Source organism: Polypterus senegalus, chromosome 11 (genome assembly GCF_016835505.1).
Source record: "Polypterus senegalus isolate Bchr_013 chromosome 11, ASM1683550v1, whole genome shotgun sequence".
Classification (NCBI taxonomy): domain Eukaryota; kingdom Metazoa; phylum Chordata; class Cladistia; order Polypteriformes; family Polypteridae; genus Polypterus; species Polypterus senegalus.
The window spans coordinates 127,587,419-127,611,428 of record NC_053164.1 but is presented as its reverse complement, the minus strand read 5'-3'; the positions used below and the strand labels follow the sequence as shown (position 1 = coordinate 127,611,428).

Here is a 24,010-nt window from a genome sequence, read left to right as displayed (position 1 = left end):
TCCCTAGTAATATCAATCTTAGACTACAAGATACTTTAAAATCCTATTTTCTGTCCGGGACATCACATAAGTTACAATGAAGATGTGTAACCTAGGGACGGTCCCCTTTCTAAACTATTTATTGCAAAACTCCTTTCTTTGCAATATCTGCCATGTCTGTATTTCTGCAGCATTCTCTTTTTTAAATAGCCTTAAAGGTTGACAACAAGTGTTCACTTCCATCTCTGTGGCACTTCAAGAACACTTAATCCAATGTCATTAAGAAAATTTGAAGGCACTTAAAGACAGTCTAACATTCTTTTGCATTTGTTAGTGAAATTTGAGCTGATCATTGTGTCTTCTTCTCAATGAAAAAACGAACACAATGTTGTCAAGTGGTTGCATAAAACATGACATAAACGTTCTAAGATATTAATGCAATTTCTGAGTCACCTTAAATCTTTTAATAAAGCATTGTCATGTTAATATGTGACGTAAAACAGATCTGCTGAAAGAATATTTGCACCTGTTGATGCTGGTTTATCAAGTACTTGACTGTACACTGCAGAGCTGTAAAGTGTTCACCAGAAACAATGCAAAATAACTAATAGAAGAATAGCAAAGTAGATGATCTGGTTGTATATTTGCATACAAAAAATAATTTTTGGGGCAGTGGCCAGAATACACTGGAGAATACTTGGCCTACAAGATTCATCACACAGGTATGTTTCCTTCCAAGAGGTCAGAATCCTCTTTAGTAAACATTGTGGAATATACTGTAAGAAGATCAGTTTGTATTTAGCTGTGATTACTCTGTAAGAATACTCTTCATGTGGAAAGCCAGAATAAATGATAGCTGTGGTGAATCTTTGTAGCCTGTTCTGCTGATTTTCAATTGTTTCAGAAATGATGTTTTGGAAAAAATAATATGTTTGTTTACACTATATATAGTGGGTGTTATGCTCATAAGACACGCATTAGAAATAAGCTTGTGCTATAAATTATATTGAGTCAGGATTCTGAATAAAATGCTTGTTTTTCTCATCTACAATTTGCGCAAAGTGAGGAAAATTCAAAGACAATAAAATGAAAAATAATTATTAAAAAAGTTCAAATATATTAAATACTGCAATGCTGATAATTTAAATGGTCTGTTATTAAAAAAGTTGAACAAAAACATAGATAGATAGATTGCCAGTAGTGATTCCGGGGCTTGGCCATAAGCAGAGTTAATAATCACTTTACTGGCCGATGCTAGTTGAATGCAGAGTTGGGATGAGAGTAAGTGGGGTAAGAATCTAAAGGGGAAAAAGGAGACAGGCCATTTGCTGGAGAGATGAGAAACATGGCACTTTGATATAGTACTATGGTGAGCAAATGGATCAGTGGCTTATATGATCAGGATAGATTTTTTTTTTTACATGGTTGCATGGTGTATTATAGACAAGAGCTGAATAATCAAAGTTTTAATTTAAAGTCCAGTGCTCTAGCCTGTAGACCACACTGACTAGGCACACAGTTGATGCCATTGATTCTCAAACATTCTGATGCTGAGTTTCCAGTCCAGAATAACCTGATTAAGTTCTAAATATGACCACAAGATAAGAAGAGGAAAATGGAAAATTGTTGAATAGAAAAACATTGAAAAGGGCAGTCATAATATTTGCTGCAATTTATAAACCAAATTTTATCAGACATTTACAATTGTGCTTGAATGTTTGTGAACCCTTTAGAATTTTCCATATTTCTGCATAAATATGACCTAAATCATCATCAGATTTTCACTCAAGTCCTAAAAGTAGATAAAGAGAAACCAGTTAAACAAATGAGACAAAAATATTATACTTGGTCATTTACTTATTTAGGAAAATGATCGAATATTACATATTTGTGAGTGGCAAAAGTATGTGAACCTTTGCTTTCAGTATCTGGTGTGACCCCCCTTTGCAGCAATAACTGCAACTAAACATTTCCGGTAACTTTTAATCATTCCTTGCACACCGCCATGGAGGAATTTTAGCCCATTCCTCTGTACAGAACAGCTTCAACTCTGGGATGTTGGTGGGTTTCCTCACATTGACTGCTCGCTTCAGGTCCTTCAACAACATTTCGATTGGATTAAGGTCAGGACTTTGACTTGGCCATTCCAAAACATTAACTTTATTCTTCTTTAACTATTCTTTGGTAGAATGACTTGGAGTTCTATTTTGGTCTGAACCATCCACAAAACATTCTTCCAATAGCCTTCTGGTTTGTCCACGTGATCTTTAGCAAACTGCAGACGAGCAACAATGTTTTTTTTGGAGAGCAGTGGCTTTCTCCTTGCAACCCTGCCATGCACACCGTTGTTGTTCAGTATTCTCCTGATGGTGGACTCGTGAACATGAACATTAGCCAATGTGAGAGAGGCCTTCAGTTGTTTAGAAGTTACCCTGGGGTCCTTTGTGACCTCGCTGACTATTACACGCCTTGCTCTTGGAGTGATCTTTGTTGGTCGACCACTCCTGTTGAAGGTAACAAAGGTCTTGAATTTCTTCCATTTGTACATAATTTGTCTGATTGTGGATTGGTGGAATCCAAACTTTTTAGAGATGGTTTTGTAACCTTTTCCAGCCTGATGAGCATCAACAACTCGTTTTCTGAGGTCCTCAGAAATCTCCTTTGTTTGTGCCATGATACACTTCCACAAACATGTGTTGTGAAGAGCACACTTTGCTAGATCCCTGTTCTTTAAATAACACAGTGTGCCCACTCACACCTTATTGTCATCCCATTGATTGAAAACCCCTGACTCTAATTTCACCTTCAAACTAACTGCTAATCCTAGAGGTTCACATACTTTTGCCACTCACAAATATGTAATATTCGATCATTTTCCTCAATAAATAAATGTCCAAGTATAATATTTTTGTCTCATTTGTTTAACTGGTTTCTCTTTATCTGCTTTTAGGACTTGAGTGAAAATCTGATGATGTTTTAGGTCATATTTATGCAGAAATATAGAAAATTCTAAAGGGTTCACAAACTTTCAAGCACAACTGTACATTGCTAGAGTACGTTTGTATAAACCAAAATACTAGCGCCTCCAATATGAATGTGCTGTGTTAAAACGATGGGTCTATAGTCTGAATTTAAATAAAGACTGATGTACATTGTAAAGTTTGTGGGATCTATAGCTAATCACAGCTTTTTATCTGTTAAATAAAAGAAAGCATGGATTTTTATATATAGTGTAAGCTCTGGGTTTTAGTCATTAATAGGTTCAACAGGGTGTTGATGACCAAATATTTTCACACAACTATTGAGAAATCTGCTATAACTAAAAGTTAGACAGCATAAAAACAAGCCAACAAGCTAAAGGTATATGGTCATACAGACAGTACTAGCTCTTCTATAATTCCTGTAAAAAACATTTTGAGTAAAAGACAAGGCGGAAGTTGAATAAGTAAAGTTGTAATTTCTTCTTGAGAAAAGGACAAGATACATTTGCAGGTTAGGCAGAGGTAGGTAGGTTAATCAAAAGCAATTGTAAACTATTGTAATGTTTGCCAAAGTAACATAAGTTTGAGGCTTCAGGACTGTCATGCTCCTGTCAAGTGATGCAGTGGTTAGTCCTCATGGATCCAGGATCCTAAATTTAAATCCTACACTAGAGGGTTGTCTGAATGGGTGCACAAGTAGGCCATGCCAGAGACTGTGTCTAGGGCTGATTATTTTCTTGCACACAGTGCTGCTCCAGTCTCTGAAACACTAAATTTCATTAGATACCTTTCAAAATATTATGTTTGTGTGTTTTTATTTCTATGTTGGAGACTGACATGAGGGTATAATGTTGGTGCTGCGACTTGACAGTTTATTGGACCTGACTTCAAAAATCCAGGCAGTGGACCGGTGTGTGTGTGTTTGCACGCATGAGAGTGAGACATAATGGACTGGATTTTAATTTAATGCTTTATGCTGCACAGTTAGGCCACCATTAAATAGAAAATCTTAGACTGAAAATTAATCTGTACATATTAGTAAAAGTCTTCTTTAAAAACACTCACTTCATGACAAAAAAAGATTGTGAATTTTATAATTTCACAATGTTGTTGATGGTTACATATTTTGTAAATTGAATGTACAATTCTTTTCTTGTTAGCATTTTAGACTGGAAAAATGTTGTTGTAATGCCTCCTTTGTATTATCTCTATCCATGCTCATTCTTAGCAGAACAGGACTCATTGTGACCTTTAAAAGTGAAATTACTATCTGGAGACAAATGCATCCCCAGTGGTATCTGCAGGAATACTCTGGGAAATTCTGAAGGCATTTTTAAGAGGACAGATTATTTCATATCTTTCTCACAAAAATATATAGGAAACCAAGAATGCATGTGAGTTAATCAGTGAAATTACCAGAATAAATCTAGAATACACCAGGTCTCCAAATGAGGCACTTTATATAAAAAGGCAGGTTTTGCAATCAGAATGTAACCTCTTGACTACTAAAGAATCAGAACAGCTCATCTTTAAAATGCAAATCATTACTATGAACACAGAGAGAAGGCCCATAAGACTTTAGCTCAACAAATCCACAAGAAGGAAGTCCACAATGCAATAAGAGCAATTACCAACATAGATGGAGATAAAATGATAGACCATAAAAAATAACCCATACATTTAGAGAGTACTATAAGTCCTAGTATAAAGAAGATCATACACAATCTAATGAGTTTTTGACTCATCACAGATACCACAGCTAGATACTCTTAGTGCTGTAGAACTGGATAAACCTCTGATACTATCAGAATTACTAGACACAATAAACTCACTTCAAAGTGGGAAAGCAGCAAGCCTGGATGGCTACCCAGTGGAATTTTATACATTTTTTTAAAATAAGTTAGCTTCATGATCATTAACAACATTTACAGAAGCTAAAGACAACAAGATTCTACCTCGAAGTTTTTGCCAAGTATTAGCTTCTGTCTTTACTAAGAAAAATAAGGACTTACTACATCATACAGAGCAGTCTCACTCCTGATTAATGACGTTAAGATACTCTCCAAAGTTCTAGCTAGAAGGACTGAGAAAATGCTACCTGCGACCAAAGCAGATTTATTAAAGGCAAACATTTAGCTTCTAATGTTTGATGTTTGTTAAATATAATATATTTACTCATTTAATCTAACACTCCAGAGATCTTACTATTCCTGGAAAGAGAATGGGACTACCTCTTCATCACATTGCACAAAATTGGGTTCAACAAACATATGTGTATGGATCAAACTACTCTATACTAGTCTAGAAGCCTCAGTGAACTCTCTAGCACACAATACTAGACTGGACACTTTCCCATTTATCTTTGCAGATCAGTATAAATATCTAGGGGTAAATATCACACATAAATATAAAACCTTTTCTCAACAAAATTTTGCTGTCAGCATGGAAAAAATTAAACAAGATATGAACAAATGGTCCTACCTCCATCTCAAATTAGCAGGTAGAATCAACACTGTTAAACTGAACATCCTCCCCAAGCCTCTTTTTCTGTTTCATACCATTCCCATATACATTAACGATTCTTTTTAAGAAACTAGATTCAATCATAACCTTATTTATTTGGAATTCTAAACACCTAAAACAGAAGGGAGCATGGCACTACCTAACTTTCAATTTTATTACTGGGCAGCAAATTTAGAGGCCATAAAGAGCAGGCAGACACTGTGTCCTCACATGTTTAATTATTAACAATATAGATTATTTAAATTATGTTAACATTTTATCTGTATAATGTAATAAGCCTATTTTGCTGTATTTCATCTTAAAAATGATATTGTCATCATATTTAAAAACGCACTTTATAAAGTGGCTCAGGTTGTGCAATATTATACCTGTATCGCAAGTACTTATAAGTACAAACAGTTCGACAAGGTGCACTTGGACTGATTGATTGCGTTTATAGTTCTTGGGATGAAACTATTTCTGAACTGCGATGTCCCTACAGGAAAGCCTTTGAAACATTTGCTGTTTGAGAAAAGTTCAATAGACAGTGCGCATGGCTGAGGCAGTGTGTACCTAATGCTGTTTATCAATAATTCTGTTTCCGATCAGCTGTTGTAGAGCTGTGATTCCACATTCAGATACAGTGAGATAAATAGTCTGAGTGGTGCATTGAGAGGAACAACGCTAAAGCAGCTATGTTATTTGGAATGGTTTGGCCATTCTGTGGAGCATTATATTGTTACAGGTTAATTACAATCAGATGCTATAAACAAATAAACAATATGCGGTTAATGTCAGTGTACAGTATTCATAAAGCTGCGACAGGGATGTGCATCTAAAAAAGAATGGGAAACCACACTTGAACAAAAACACTGCTTTGACGCTGGGTACCACCAGTTTGCAAAACTGAGCAGAGAACTTGTGTATGCCAAGTATTTAGCTGCCATGAAAATGTGTGTGGCTTTATGCTAAGTTTAGGTTTTAAACACCACGATTTGAGCATGGAAACGGGAGTATGCAACATTTTTCTGCATGCACACCTTTTATACATGAGGCCACAGAACTCCTGAAAAAAAATACCAATAATAGAACATTTTTAAATGTTCAACAAACTTCCTTTTTATTTTGTAATAAAATATCACAAAAAAATATTTACATACCACAGATGTATCACTTAGCAATTAATGAGGCATTTAACTTAAACAGAATTTAAACTTAAGTTTAAAATCAGCCACTCAGAAATACAGGACAAACTGACAGGCAAGGAAATGTACCTACACATTACTCTGAATACAGGATCATTCTACCCATCACATTGTACTTTAAAGTATTAAACAGAACATTGTGCAAATAAAATGGCAAAGCAATAACATTATAAAAATAACCAAATTAACGACAATGCAAGTTCAGTGCAATGCAAGTAGGTCCTCCAAATTGGAGGGTAAACTCGGAGGCTGGTAGCAGGATTGACACTCCAGCCACTGTAAAAAAAAACTTCACACTGTTCCACTCCATTCAAACTAGTGTGGTTCTGAGGTGTCACCCGATGCATGGCTGCACTCAGGTCTTAATATGGGATGCTGAAGTGGTTCATTGTGTGGTGGGTGTGGCAACGAGCTGTATCAGTGCATACTCCCAACCTTTCTCCTCTGTCAAGTATAACATACTAAACAAAACAAATCAAAACAAATAATCAAGTTTCTGACACAGTCCATAAAAAACACTGGTATTTTTAAAGTCACATAAAAGCATGAAATACTGAGCTAAAAACAAAATAGACTAAAAAAATAAAAATAAACTTTATTGAGGCAAATTAAATGACTTATATTAGATTTGATTATTAAAAGTGCTGAATGATTAATTAATGATGGATAATGATAGCTAAACATAGTTATAATTTTGTAAATGTCATTTGAAGTTCGTCAAAATTGTTCAAAGATATTTAGTGAGTTATATGTGGCTATTTTTTTTTTTTTATGGGTGATGTCTCTTGTGGTCTTTGATGACATAAAAAAATTAACAAGAGAAAACCATTCATTTCATTAATCCATTTAGTTAATAGGTTTCTGTGTCAGTATCTCATCCATATTTTAAAAGATGTCATGATCTTTGCTTAGCTAAACAGTCATTTAGTTCATGAAGATTTCTGAATACACTTTCCCTGTCGTTGTAAGTCACTAATTAAATCACAGAAAACTATTGGACCAGCTTTATAAATGCCTTTTAGAATGTTGACTCTCTTAAATTTGTTATACTGTATAGTCATAATATATTTACAGTACAGTATATTTAACTCATGATTAACTTAACTTTTACCTGCCTATAACATTTTAGATAGATTTATGCTGCCTCCCCAGCACACCACCACGTAGAAGAGGGCGCTTGCCACAACTGCCTGATGGAACATCTGCAACATCTTATTGCAGATGTTGAAGGACGCCAGCCTTCTAAGGAAGTATAGTTGGCTCTGTCCTTTCTTACACAGAGCATTAGTATTGACAGTCCAGTCCAATTTATCATTCAGCTGCACTCCCAGGTATTTATAGGTCTGCACCCTCTGCACACAGTCACCTCTGATGATCACGGGGTCCATGAGGGGCCTGGTCCTCCTAAAATCCACCACCAGCTCCTTGGTTTTGCTGGTGTTCAGTTGTAGGTGGTTTGAGTCGCACCATTTAACAAAGTCCTTGATTAGGTTCCTGTACTCCTCCTCCTGCATACTCATGATGCAGCCCACGATAGCAGTGTCATCAGCGAACTTTTGCATGTGGTAGGACTCCGAGTTGTATTGGCTGAACAGGACCGGAGAAAGTACAGTCCCCTGCCGTGATCCTGTGTTGCTGACCACAATGTCAGAACTGCAGTTCCTGAAATGCACATACTGAGCTGCTGGCACGAAGTCTCCTCAGCTGTCTGCTTACCTGAGCTGCTGTAATTGTGGGTGGAGGGAAACTCTCTCCTATGCTGGTATCAGCAGAAGCATGGGTGGAGGGAGCAGTACTCCGAGGTGAGAGTGGGTTAGGGTGGTCAAACCTATTAAAGAAGTTGTTCATCTGGATTGCTCTCTCCATTGTCTCTCTCGATGGTGGTACCCCACTTCGAGCTGCAGCCAATGATGATCTTCAGCCAATCCCACACTTCCTTCATGCTGTTATTCCACAACTTCTGCTCCAGCTTTCTCCTGTACTGCTCCTTCGCCGCCCTGAGCTGGACTCGGAGTTCCTTCTGCACGCGCTTGAGCTCATGCTGATCACCACCTTTAAAAGCCCTTTTCTTTTGGTTCAAAATGCCCTTGATGTCATTTGTAATCCATGGCTTGTTGTTACACATAGCAGCGTATTGTTGTTACTGGAACTACAAGGTCCATATAGAAGTTGATGTAGTCCGCAGTGCAGTCAACAACCTCCTCAATGTTCTCACTATATGATCCCTGCAGGATATCCCAGTCCGTAGTTCCAAAGCAGTTTCTCAGGGCCTGCTCTGCCTCAGGGGACCACTTCCTGAATGAGTGCTTGGTTGTAGGTAGCTCCCTCACTCTTGGTTTTTAGTGAGGATGAAGCAGAACCAGAACACCTATTTCCTCGGGTGTTACAATCCACATATTGGGAGAAGGCAGGTAATGTTTTGTCCAGCGTCACATGGTTAAAGTCTCCAGTGATTAGCACAAGCGCCTCAGGGTGCTGCGTTTGTACTTGTCTTAGTTTTCATTCATCTTAATTATTACTTGAACACAGTCACAAAATAAAGAATTGTCGGAATGCTATCCCAGGACTAAACACTTGTTTAATATTTCCTGTTACAGACATTAGCTTGTGGCAGCAATAACAATAACCTATTACTAAGATTGAAGGAATTTTGGACTGACATGTTGATAACATACTAAGCATGATGATATGTTTCTCATGAGTCACGCACTTAATGAGGTTATTCAAGGTCTCATGAGTTTAATTTCTGAAGTTTATCAAGTTTATAGAGTTTTATTGAATACATTTACTTTAGGACTCTTCACACTAACAAGCCCACAGGAGAACCCTCACTGACAAACATACAGTAGCTTAAAAAGTATTCAATAAGCAAAAGAACACCATGTAATATTCATACATGCAAATGTATACAGGATATATAGTACAGTATACAATGCCTTCACCTTTTTCACATTTTCTTAATGCTCAATATAAAGAAAAAACAGGATTTTAGGAGTTTTTGCAAATTGATCAAAAATAAAAAACTGAAATAACACATTGACAAAATATTTCAGACATTTTGGTGTGACACTTTAATTTTTGCTCAGATACCCCATTATATTGATCATTGTTGAGATGTTTCCACACTTTGTTTGGAATCTACTTGTAGTCGTTTCAATTAATTGCACTTGATTAGAAAAGGTACACACCTAGGTAAGTTCCCACAGCTGAGAATGCATGTCAGAGCAAAAACCAAGCCATGAGGTCGAAGAATTGTCTGCAGAGCTCAGAGACAGGATTCCTACAAAAAAATCCTGAAGCATTGAAGGTTCCCAAGAGCACAGTTGCTTTCATAATTCTTAAAAGAAAGGTGAAGTTTGGAACAACCTGGACTCTTCCTAGAGCTGGCCACCAGGGCCAAATGAGTAATCATGGGAGAAGACTAGTGAACCAATGTGGGTGTGGGAAAACCTTTCGGAAGGGCAGTCACCACTAAAACACTCCAATAATCTAGGCTTTATGGGAGAATGGTCAGATGACACATTGAAGTCCTCTTGTGAGAGAGGCTGGGAGCATTTGCTGATTGCAACACGTTGCCATACCCATGACACGACGAATCACCTGGATTGGGATCAGAGTGTAGTAGGTGACACCTCAGCACCACACTGGAACAGTATGAGGTTTTTTATGGTGGCTGGAGTGCCAATCCTGCCACCTACCCCCAAGGTTTCTGTGTAAGTTGGAGGACTTGCTTACAGGGCTGGATGCATATTAACCTTGTACCCAGGACAGAGCAATTGCAGGTTAAGGGCCTTGCTCAATGACCCAACAGAGTAGAGTCATTTCTGGCGTTTACAGAATTCAAACCAACAATCTTCTGATTGCCTGTGCAGATCCCTAGCCTCAGAGCCATCACTTTGCCCCAAATCCCTCATGGAGTTTGCAAAAAGGCACCTAAAGGCTCATGAAATAATAATAATAACAATAATAATAATAATAATAATAATAATAATAATAATAATAATAATAATAATAATTCAAACTATTCTATAATGGTGTGGATGGAAGGAGAAATGGGGTAGGGGTTATTCTAAAGGAACAGTAGGTCAAGAGTGTTTTGGAGGTGAAAAGAGTGTCAGACAGAGTAATGATTATGAAGCTGGAAATTGTGGTGTGATAATGAATATTGTTAGTGCATATGCCCCACAAGTTGGATGAGAAAGAATATTTTTGGAGTGAGTTGGATGAAGTGATGAACAGTGTACCCAAGGGACGGAAATTGGTGATTGGAGTAGATTTAAATGGACATGTTGGTGAAGGGAACAGAGGAAACGAGGAGGTGATGGGTAGGTATGGTATCAAATAGAGGAATGAAGAAGGTCAGATGATAGTGGATTTTGCGAAAAGGATGGACAAGACTGTGGTGAATATGTATTTTAAGAAAAGGAAGGAACATAGGGTGATGTACAAGAGTAGAGGAAGATACACACAGGTAGATTACATCCTATGCAGAACAGTCAATCTGAAGGAGATTGAAGACTGCAAAGTGGTGGCAGGGGAAAGTGTAGTTAAGCAGCATGGGACGGTGGTCTGTAGGATGATGTTGGAGATCAAGAAGAGGAAGAGAGTGAGGGCAGAGCCAAGGATCAAATGGTGGAAGCTGAAAAAGGAAGACTGCAAGGTTGGGTTTAGGGAGGAGGTGAGACAGGTACTGGGTGGCAATGAAGAGTTACCAGATAGTTGGGCAACTGCAGCAGATGTAGTAAGGGTGGCAGCAAGAAGGGTGTTTGGCATGACATCTGGACAGGAGAAGGAGGAAAATGGGAATGGGGAAGTACAGGAGAGTAGACAGAGGAAGCTGATGGCGAAGAAGAAGTGGGATAGTCAGAGAGATGCAGAAAGTAGACAAGAGTACAAGGAGATATGGCGCAAGGTGAAGAGAGGTGGCGAAGGCTAAAGAAAAGGCGTATGATGAGTTGTATGAGAGGTTGGACACTAAGGAGGGAAAAAAGGACCTGTACCAATTGGCTAGATAGAGGGTGGGAAGATGTGAAGCAGGTTAGGGCGATAAAGGATAAAGATGAAAATGTACTCACCAGTGAGGAGAGTGCATTGAGCAGATGGAAAGAGTACTTTGAGAGGCTAATGAATGAAGAGAATGAGAGAGAGCGAAGGTTAGATGATGTGGAGATAGTGAATCAGGAAGTGCAAAAGATTAGCAAGGAGGAAGTAAGGACAGTTATGAAGAGGATGAAAAATGGAAAAGCCAGATGACATACCTGTAGAAGCATGGAGGGGTTTAGGAGAGATGGCAGTGGAGTTTTTAACCAGATTGTTTAATGGAATCTTAGAATGTAAAAAGATGCCTGAGGAGTGGAGAAGAAGTGTACTGGTGCCAATATTTAAGAATAAGGGGGATGTGCAGGACTGTAGTAACTACAGGGGGATAAAATTGATGAGCCACAGCATGAAGTTATGGGACAGAGTAGTGGAAGCTTGGATAAGAAGTGAGGTGATGACTAGTGAACAGAAGTATGGTTTCATGCCAAGAAAGAGCACAACAGATGCGATGTTTGCTCTGAGGATGTTGAGAAAGCATATGACAAGGTGCCTTAAGAGGAGCTGTGGTATTGTACGAAGAAGTCAGGAGTGGCAGAGAAGTACGTTGTATGTTGTACAGGATAAGTACGAGGGAAGTGTGACAGTGGTGAGGTCTGCGGTAGGAGTGACAGATGCATTCAAGGTGGAGGTGGGATTACATCAGGGAATGACTCTGAGCCCTTTATTATTTGCACTGGTGATGGACAGGTTGACAGACGAGATTAGACAGGAGTCTCTGAGGACTATGATGTTTGTGATCTGTAGTGATAGTAGGGAGCAGGTTGAGGAGACCCTGGAGAGGTGGAGATATGCTCTAGAGAGGAGAGGAATGAAGGTCAGTAGGAACAAGACAGAATATATGTGTGTGAATGAGAGGGAGGTCAGTGGAATGGTGAGGATGCAAGGAGTAAGAGTTGGCGACAGTGGATGAGTTTTACTACTTGGGATCAACAGTACAGAGTAATGAGGATTGTGGAAGAGAGGTGAAAAAGAGAGTGCAGGCAGGGTGAAATGGATGGAGAAGAGTGTCAGGAATAATTTGTGACAGATGGGTATGAGCAAGAGTGAAAAGGAAGGTCTATAGGACAGTACTAAGACCAGCTATGTTATATGGGTTGGAGACGGTGGCACTGACCAGAAAGCAGGAAACAGAGCTGGAGGTAGCAGAGTTAAAGATGCTAAGATTTGCAATGGGTGTGATGAGGATGGACAGGATTAGAAATTAATACATTAGAGGGTCAGTTCAAGTTGGACGGCTGGAAGACAAAGTCAGTGAGGTGAGATTGCGTTGGTTTGGACATGTGCAGAGGAGAGATACTGAGTATATTGGGAAAATGATGTTAAGGATATAGAGCTGCCAGGTAAGAGGAAAAGTAGAAGGCCTAAGATGAGGTTTATGGATGTAGTGAGAGAGGTCCTGCAGGTGATGGGTGTAACAGAACAAGATGTAGAGAACGAAAAGATATGGAAAAAGATGATCCGTTGTGGCAACCCCTAACAGCAGCAGCCAAAAGAAGAAAAACAACAACAATAATGATAAATTTAATTTATATAGCACCTTTCCCATGCTTAGGATGAGAAAATGATTCCATTAACCTGTGTGGCATCAGTACTAAGAATCACATCTGGACGAAACTGGGCACTGCTCATCACCACCACAATACCATTCTAACAGTCCAGCATAGTGGTGGCAGCATCTTGCCATTTTTCAGTTGCAGGAACTGGGAGACTAGACATGGTTGAGAGAACGAATAGCATTCACTTGCACAGCCACAGCATCATGCGATGCAGGTGGAAGATATTGGAGAGAACATTGAATGGAACAAAGTACAGAGATAACCTTAATGAAAACCTGCTGTAGATTGCTCTGAACCTCAGTCTGCAATGAAGGTTTAACGTCCAACAGGACGATGACTCTAAAAATAAAGCAAGGAGATCATAGATGTGGCTTAGGAACAACGTTATCAATGTTCTTTAGCTGCCCACCTAGAGCTCAGTACTGACAGGCTCAATCCAACTATCCACCCTTGAGAGAATCTGCAGAGAAGAATAGCAGAATAATCTGCGAATCCAGGTGTGTGAAGCTTGTCACGTCATACCCAAGAAGACTCCAGGTTGGATACTTGTGTCAACGTGACATTTCTGTTTTTTATTTTAAATAATTTTTCAAAGATTTCTAAAATCTAGTCTTCGCTCTGCCATTCTAGGGGTATTGAGTGTTATTTGATGAGGCAAGAAATTAATTACATTTTTTTAGTATGAGGCTGCAACATAACACAACGCGTAAAAAGTGAAGGAGTCTGTACGTTTTCGGAAGGCACCATATACTGTATATATAGATATAAATGTATATGAGGGTTGTGTACAAATCAATGGAAAGACTTAATGTTTGTAGAATGTTTTTTTTCACATGGCTTACTTACTGTATATCCATTAAGGGATAGCCATTTTAACTGTGAAATTTCTGCCTAATTGTGAAACATTCAGAGTTCTCAAATTATGAACATTGTATTTGTATTGTTGCAATGTATGTACCCTTGTGCTGTGTTCTTAACTGGCTAACAATAATAAAATAAAAAAGGATGAAACAGTGAACATTTTAGTACTAAGGTGGAGTTTCCAGAACATTCTAGTAAGTGGAAGTTTCTAGAAGATTCTAGTATTAAGTATGGCTTCATCTACTTTAAGATCTGATGCAGAGAACTGGTTGATTGGAAAGCCAATTCTTATTTATCTAAATCAGGACTACCATTTGGACTCAATGTGCTGCAGATAGTCCAGGAGCTTCATTTATAAAGCTGGCATAGCCACAAAAAGAGGCTTGAAATGTGCGTACATAAATTGCCACACAAATGTCAGGATTCATAAAAGACAGCTTGACAAGGGAATTTGTATTTGATGCAACTCGGACCCATGCGCATGCAACATTTTGGACAAACTTGGAAATGATCAAGCATAGAAATGAAGCCAAACCAACTAAATAAATCATGTGTAAAATAATTCATATCACCGATCCATTATTGTAATGTGCATTGATGTGACAAACATATTACACCTACAAAAACAATGAATATGATATTTTAGTTCCCTTTTAAGAGGGCCAATGCTCTCTATTTGCACTGAGGATCTTTTTTTTAGTTTTCTTCAGTTTATATCGGCTACCTGTTGTCAATTCTCAGTGAGCTGGTTGACATGTCAGGAGTATCTCAGCCGAGATTCACTCTATCATGCCCACTGTGCTGGAAGCCTTTAACTGTCTTTAAAATGAGGCTGACCTCATATGCTCAGGGTTTAAGCCATGTTTAGTTAAACCTTTAGTTACCTTCAGTGTTTTATTGTATGAATTTGTTGTTACAACATCATTTAAGGATATACTTGTAATAAATTGTAAAAGATTATATATTAACTAAAACGTCCATAAGTTCCATTGAGGAGTAGTAGGGCCTGTTTTGATTGTTGGTTACTTATAAGTATTTACTCCAAGAGCTTGGGATAGAGGTCATAAGGAACTAGCTGAACACCATGTTTCTCCAGGACAATAGGTGTTAGGGTAGTGTTAATATTTGAGAGTGCTGGGCCCATGCTACCAAATATGAAAGTCCTGCCACCAAGGGTTCTTGTTTCTTTAAAATTGTGAGAAAACTCAGGAATATCAGGGGGTCATACCTCCTAAACTTTCTAGGCTAGAGTGGGTTTATAATCATCAGCGTAATTCAATGTCTCCCTCTGGATCCTGGTGCCAGTTTTTTCCTCTTCTATCTTGTAGCAAAACCAAACACCACCCTCCATTTTGATGGATCCAGGGATGTGTCCTTCCGTTCTTCTCAATACACTGTGGGGTTGTTCTAGTAGTGATCCAAATGTACTGTACATGATACAAGTAAACAAAGTACTATCCAGCCATCCATTTTCCAACCCGCTGAATCGAACACAGGGTCACGGGGGTCTGCTGGAGCCAATCCCAGCCAACACAGGGCACAAGGCAGAAATCAATCCTGGGCAGGGTGCCAACCCACTGCAGGACACACACAAACACACCCAGCACACACTAGGGCCAATTTAGAATTGCCAATCCACCTAACTGGCATGTTTTTGGACTGTGGGAGGAAACCCACACAGACATGAGGAGAACATGCAAACTCCACGCAGGGAGGACCCGGGAAGCGAACCCAGGTCTCCTAACTGCGAGGCAGCAGCACTACCACTGCGCCACCGTGCCGCCCAACAAAGTACTAAATCTGTGTAATTGTAAAACACCTTAAATATGGTGCTCACTAAGGACAAAGGTTATATAAAATAAACTAACAACCTTAATAACTAATTAGTACTCATGAAGTTCTTTATTGGATTGATTTACCCACACACCCTGAACCTAATATTCACACAAAAAATGCACAAACACCACTCAGATATCCTTATATAGCTAACCCTGTTGGAATAGAACGTGTCAGTCTTCATTTATTACTTCAGTCTCTCATGATATGCAATATGGAATGACTGGTAAAGTCTGGATGCATACTTCTAAAAAGAAAATGCACCCTTGCTTTAAATTTAGAAAGCTTACAGAAGATTGACAGCAAAAGAAATGTGTCAAAAATGGGTGTCCTATGGGGTGGTTTGTTTAAATTCAACAATTGGCAGGTGAATGGACAACATATTTGATGGCAAGATAGAGGAAGTCTTTCTAATGTAACAAGGACTCTGATTTGTCTCTTCAGTATGGTCTCTGGATGACAGGATGATAGAGAAATTTTCAATTTGCTTGAATTTATGCCATTCATTCTGCTCCTGGAGCAATGGGAGATTGTAGTACAGGGCACCTCCCTGATTCAGATGTCACATTCTTTGACCAGTCCAGTCGTGCTTAGGCATACCATAGTTCCCCACACCAGCATCAGCCAGAACTAATCTACTTTCTCTCTGCATGTCGGCCACTCACATGCCGAGGTCAGTTTCTACTAGTTTTGGCTTTGTTTTTAATATGTTCTCTCCAATACTCTTTACTTGTAGGTTATAAACTGTCTGGCATTCTAAACTATGATTATACACTCTAAAAACAAGAATGAAAAAATACATAGATGTAAAACTGATTTGATGTGTATAACAAAGTCCCAAAGAGTTTCTTTATAGATCATCATAGTCCATCTGAACAAAAACTTTACAATTGAGGGCGATTGCTGCTTGCTTTTCTGTAGTCCAAAATTATGATTTTTATCCCTCCAGGATAGTCATGTTTCTGTGAAGTTTCTCTGTGTCTTTATGTATTTGTTTCTGAAATTCAGTTTTCCTCCCACATCCCAAAGTTGGTTGATTAGTGATTTTAGATTATACTCGTATGACTGATTGTAGGTGTGTGCCTGACAGCGCCCTGTACGATTGATTCCTGCCTGAAGCTAACAGGATAGGCTGTCACTCAGCATAACCTTGAAACTGGATTAAGTAGGTTTGAAGATAAAGTAACTATTGTTCAGTATTGCCCCGTCCACTCCTTCAGAGCCATAAAGTACTTTGCTTTCCATTAGAGCAGAAGCTTTTAATAATTCATTTAATGATCCTATTATATAATCACTTAATTTTACTAAGAGTGTTTCTTCCATTGTTTTTTTAAAATATTTGAAGAGACTACCAGACTGTGAAGGAATGTGGATCCGTAAAAGCCTTCCAGTTGATCAAAAAGTCGAGACAAACTTAGGTGACATCTCAAGGGCTGAATCAGAATGATGAAGGAAATCACTGCAGTAATATTCTATTACTTTGTAATGTTAGAATCTTTCCGTTTTGAACTTTAAAATGACATGTAATTACTACTTTGTTCACTTCATTTGAGTGAATCTTAAGACCATAATGTGTTTCAGTTTAAAACTATGATGAGCAGAAGCAGACAGGATGAAGAGCTTTTCTGTATTGTACTGTATGTCTTTTGCATCTCATTACTTCTTACATAACCTAGTGTAAAGAATAACAACAGAAAATAGCCAAAGGACTCTGTGTAAAGCAATCATTGACAATTGCTTTTTAAATGATTCTGTTTTCTTCTGAATGCTTCGACTACCATTTAACATGCACATATAGCATATTTTCTTACTGTGTCTCTTATTTTTCTATTCTTCAATATGTAAAGCACTTTGAGCTACATTTTTTTTATATGAAAATGTGCTATATAAATAAATGTTGTTGTTGTTGTTATGCTGTGTCTGTGGAGAACTTTGCATAGTGTCTGTGCATTGTTATATTTTCACCTGACTTGCAATAAAAAGTACACAGACAGCATCAATTTGATGGTTACAGATCACTGAAATCATTTTTTTTCCCTATTCTTGTGTTTGATGTGCTTCTGCCACATGATAGGCCGATTAGATAATTGCATGGATAAGTGTGCAGGTGTTCCAAATCATTTTTTCAGTGAGTGCATTTTTTAGTGCCAAATGTAAGCCATCAGAGTTTTTGTATGTAACTGGTAACTTGAACTCAGCAGAGGGACAACCTGTGACACAACATTCACAAACTGAAACATTGCTTAATTTATATGATTTTTAAATATAATCAGCATAAAGTGGAAACCTTCCTGTTGAATATGTCAAATGGATTAAACAAGTTGTCATGCTTTATAGTAATACTAAAGTTAAGACTAATGGAGATCCAGCCACAATCCAGCCACCCACACATCTTTTGATTTGCTTATTTTGACCAATCCCGGATTAAAGACAGATGCAGAATATTCCAGTAATTTCAGAAACATGGCAGAGCACTAATCGGTAAAAGCTGTATGTACTTAGCATGTGCAGGGAAAGAATACCTGGAAAATCCAGCCCAAACATGGAGTAGAACATGCAACAGAGACACTGCTCTACCAGGCTGCTCTGCTTGAATTTGACAACAAGTACTTTTCCACTTAATGATACTGATACATTGCGTTTTGTTCAATTGAGCCAGAAATGTTTTGCTGTTGATTTTCATCTGAACTTAGCATCTGATGCTTCTCATTTTAGTGCCCAACAATAAGTTGGTCAGCACAGATGAACAGCACTTTTCTGTCTGGCAATGTACTGATGAAATTGTTTACCATGTTCGTCACTGACTACACCAAGATTATGTTGGAAGAAATGTGTAAATGCAGAAAATGAATCTGTTAACAACATATTTAACATTATGGCTTTGTATATTTGAAGCCAGCCAACTAGACTAGTTTGGTGTTCTGTAGTTGACCAGAAAACCTCCGACTATATCCATGAGTGCCTTCATGCAACTTCCTCTGGACCTACTAGGAGATCTTTGAATTGCTTGCCATTAATAATGTGTCTGATTTGAGGACCATTAAAGATGCTTCATTAATCTTGCCATTAGTTATTCTTGGAAACATCTGTCTCAAATACTGAAATCCTTTACCTGCATTCTGCTTTTACAGAATTTTTGATCAGTCCAAGTGTTATATGAAAAGGCAAAAATATCTTTGTTGGGCTGACAAGTGGTTTATGTGCCACACTTTTCTGTCTTACAAGCAAATCCTTACAGAGTGGCCAGTTCTTTTTATTGTATTGAGACTCTTTATCACAGCTGTCAACAACAATACCTAATATAACTGAGCTGCATTCTCAGTAGCAGTGCCACTGCTTTTAGATCATCACAGATGTTTTAGCTGTGTTGTATAGGTATACTTATAATAAGAAAGGAAATCACAAAAACAGGCAATTGCAATGAAATGGTACATGACAGGAAAATGTAAAGATGATTGTTATGATTAGCAGGCCAAAATCCATAAGATACACCCAAAAGTGTTCAGGAAGCAAAGTCTGTGTTGTCCATTGTACCCTGAGATTCCTAAACTCCTAAACACATAATTGTGAAATAAAGTAGTGGGAATGATGGAAAGACATAAGAAAAATGTAGGCTCAAGTTAAGTGCAAAACCAGCCTTTTTATACTTTTCTTTGGAGGAATTGCCATTAACTTAATCCATCTCTTACAGATCTAAGGTTGAAGAGATTAATACTGGTATCCATTAACTACCCCACACTTCTCTGCTCACCTCCTGTGGTAAAACTACACCAAGTATTTGCCATTTTTTTTTTCTACCTTATCATGGACACAAATGCCAACAACAAGCCTCCGTCAGACAGGTAAGTTGAACTGTAGTCCTCCATACTTTGTGGTACATTTGGTTTATGATATTTTGACTTCTTCTCACTATTATTTTAAGGCATGTCTTCACAGAGGTAACTTTTATATAAAAGAAAAAATTACTGGCATTCAGGTTAAAAAGTACAAATTATTTTTATGGAACAATTTCTAACCCTCACAGGCTGAAATCCATGAATATTTTATAAACAAAGAGGAACATTTTGTAAAATATGGCAAATAACATTTTACCTTATCTGAAGAGTGAATACCAACTTATTTATCCTCACCAACAGAAGAAATAATAAAATGAAAAAAATACATAGACTCAGTGCCCTTTTTTCTATAAAAAGCATGTGATCAAAACATAAATAATACTGATTTTACCGTATAATTTCCGGTATTTTATAATGTCGGTCGTATAAGTCGAATGCGGAAAACTCGATATGCTAACGCCCACCTGAGAGAGTAACCACAGAGCACACTGCCTTTTTTTTCTATGTGGGTGTGGCAATGTGCTGAAAAAGTACGTGCGTCTAACCTCTCTCTCTCTATTGTGCCTACGTGACCACACGGTACTACCCAAACAATTCCAAACCGACGTTTGCACTGTTTTGTGTTTTTTGTATCTCACACCCTCATACACCTTAATCGTAAGAGCATTCCTTACCTATGATGGAGCATTTGATCAGAAGAAAATATGAAGCTGGTTTTGAATTAAAAGTCATTGAAGTGGTGAAAGAAATTGGTAACTGCACTGCTGCAACAAAATTTGATTTTGTTGAAAAACTCGTACAAGATTGGAGGAAACAAGAAGATGTGAAAAAAAAAATTTAAGCGTCATATTTTTGAACGGTCATATAAGTCAGGGTGTGATTTTATGATCAATTTTTCGGGTGTCAAGACCCGACTTATACGCAAGTATATATGGTAAGTACAAATTTCAATACAGGAAAGTCTGTTGGAGTTCTATGAAAGCAGAAACTTTATGACATCAGCAGTGCAATGGGTATCTTAAGGATATTCCATAAGGACAAGTCCATCCTCAACATCAATTTCATCACTGTCAGCCATGTTAATTTAACATTTTAAGCTAACATTAGCCAGTGTGTTACATAAAAAAATAATCCAGTCTCAAACCATCACCAAAGATATTCAGCATCTCTCTCTCACCATAAGCAGATATCTATTGTTTTCTTGATTTGACAGGCCACTATTTTAATTTCTGAGGGGGAAGGCAGGGTAGGGTGGCACTTAATAGGAGTCATTTCTATCCAATGCAACAACAAATGTAGTGAGTTTATTGGTTTTGAAGGAATTTTACAGAATGGTTAAAAAGAATGATTACCATGATCATTATTGACATACTGATTTAAACTCATGTATATGCTACATTTAATCAGTAACATTTTCCGTTCAGCAACTCAAAAACAGATACTGTTTAAAATCCATCCATTATCCAACCTGCTATATCCTAACTACAGGGTCCCAGGAGCCAATCCTAGCCAATACAGGGCGCAAGGCAGGAAACAAACCCTGGGAAGGCGCCAGCCCACACACACCAAGCACAATTTAGAATCGCCAATGCACCTAACCTACATGTCTTCGGACTGTGGGAGGACACCAGAGCACCTGGAGGAAACCCATATGGACACGGGGAGAACATGCAAACACCACACAGGGAGGACCCGGGAAGCGAACCAGGTCTCCTGACTGAAAGGCAGCAGCACTACCACTGCGCCACCATGCCACCCCCTATTTAAAATCAATATTAAAAATACAAATTAAAACATTATTATTTCAGAGCTACATGAATTAGTGAATAACAACATTAGTATATTTTCATTTACACAAATTCTTTAGAGCTGCTTTTGTAACAACACACTTTTTTAAATCAGGTTTTTCATCAAGTCACTGTATCAGGTTCCTGACATTTGCTTTTGAGAGATTTTTGTTTCCATTAGTGCATGAAAGAGATATTAGCTGGTAATGCATTTAGACTTACTCCAGGAAGGTGGTGTCTCCTTTGGATGTAGACCCATCGCAGACGGAATCTGCTCGCATCTGATTATGTACAGGAGGCACTGCAGCCTTACCATTTCTTTGTTTATATGTGCCAATAAGGACTATTTCTTTTCCCAAAACCATTATTATTAAATGAGATGACTTGGTTGGCAACCCAACATTTATTATTTGGATTTGAGCTGTGCCATGTTCTGTCTTGTACCCTCTCAACCATTTTATATATATACAGTATACCCCAAAAGGAGGCTGAGTCTCAGCATTTTAACAAAACAAGCTTTTTCAGTTTGAAACAGAAACAGCAGGGTTATTTATTTTAATGGGAGCTACCACTCTCGTATACATAGACACAGCAAATGGGCATAGTTGGGGCCAGGTTAGTGGCCAAGTAATACTGTTCCCTGCATTTATAATGTTCCTTGCATCACCCAGCGTTGACAAGTGCTTATAACGCGATCTCGATTGGCTTGTAGTTGTTTCTGTGGTGCTATGCTGCAGCAATGCAAACCGGCGGTTGCCTCTCTGACAGACAAGCTGCCCTCCACAGACATGGCGATCTGTCTTCGGTGTGTCATCCCATGTGGAGAGGGGGGGGCAAGAGAGTCCAGAAACCTAACAATATATATATAAAACAGAGAGAGAAAGAATATATATATATACATTTATATATATATATATATATATATATATATATATATATATATATATATATATACACTGTATATATATATATATATATATATATATATATATATATATATATATATATATATATATATATATATATATATATATATATACAGGTTCCGGTCATAAAATTATAATATCATGACAAAGTTGATTTATTTCAGTAATTCCATTCAAAAAAACCTGGTGCCACACTCTAATCAGCTAATTAACTCAAAACACCTGCAAAAGCCTTTAAATGGTCTCTCAGTCTAGTTCTGTAGGCTACACAATCATGGGGAAGACTACAGACTTGACAGTTGTCCAAAAGACAACCATTGACACCTTGCACAAGGAGAGCAAGACACAAAAGGTCATTGCTAAAGAGGCTGGCTGTTCACAGAGCTCTGTGTCCAAGCACATTAATAGAGAGGCGAAGGGAAGGACAAGATGTGGTAGAAAAAAGTGTACAAACAATAGGGATAACCGCACCCTGGAAAGGATTGTGAAACAAAACCCATTCAAAACTGTGGGGGAGATTCACAAAGAGTGGACTGCAGCTGAAGTAAGTGCTTCAAGAACCACCACGCACAGACATATGCAAGACATGGGTTTCAGCTGTCGCATTCCTTGTGTCAAGCCACTCTTGAACAAGAGACAGCGTCAGAAGCGTCTCGACTGGACTGCTGCTGTGAGGTCCAAAATTATGTTCTTTGATGAAAGTAAATTTTGCATTTCCTTTGGAAATCAAGGTCCCAGAGTCTGGAGGAAGAGAGGAGAGGCACAGAATTCACATTGCTTGAGGTCCAGTGTAATGTTTCCACAGTCAGTAATGATGTTGGTCCATTGTGTTTTCTGAGGTCCAAGGTCAACGCAGCCATCTACCAGGAAGTTTTAGAGCACTTCATGCTTCCTGCTGCTGACAAACTTTATGGAGATGCAGATTTCATTTTCCAACAGGACCTGGCATCACAGTGCCAAAACTACCAGTATCTGGTTTAAGGACCATGGTATCCCTGTTCTTGATTGGCCAGCAAACTCGAACTAGAAAATCTATGGGGTATTGTGAAGAGGAAGATGCAATACACCAGACCCAACAATTCAGAAGAGCTGAAGGCCACTATCAGAGCAACATGGGCTCTCATAACACCTGAGCAGTGCCACAGACTGATCGACTCCATGCCACGCCACATTGGTGCAGTAATCCAGGCCAAAGGAGCCCCACCTAAATATTGAGTGCTGTATATGCTCATACTTTTCATGTTCATGCCTTTAAGTCAGCCAACATTTCTAAAAATCCTTTTTTTGCATTGGTCTTAATTGATGTTCTAATTTTCCGAGATACTGAATTTGGGACTTTCATTAGTTGTCAGTTATAATCATCAAAATTAAAAGAAATAAACATTTGAAATACATCATTCTGTGTGTAATGAATGAATCTAATATACAAGTTTCACTTTTT

The 24,010-nt window shown here is 38.2% G+C and overlaps 1 protein-coding gene across 1 annotated transcript in view; it reads left to right on the top strand.

Annotated features, from left to right (window-relative positions):
- The first annotated feature begins 573 nt into the window (after window positions 1-573).
- Window positions 574-24,010, top strand: part of LOC120538607 (equilibrative nucleoside transporter 1-like) — a 65,763-nt gene continuing 42,326 nt past the window's right edge. Inside the window, exons 1-2 of the mRNA XM_039767993.1 lie at window positions 574-701; window positions 19,712-19,862. Coding sequence (XP_039623927.1) covers window positions 19,825-19,862 — 38 coding nt within the window. The 5' untranslated portion in view covers window positions 574-701; window positions 19,712-19,824. The remainder of the gene's footprint in view (window positions 702-19,711; window positions 19,863-24,010) is intronic.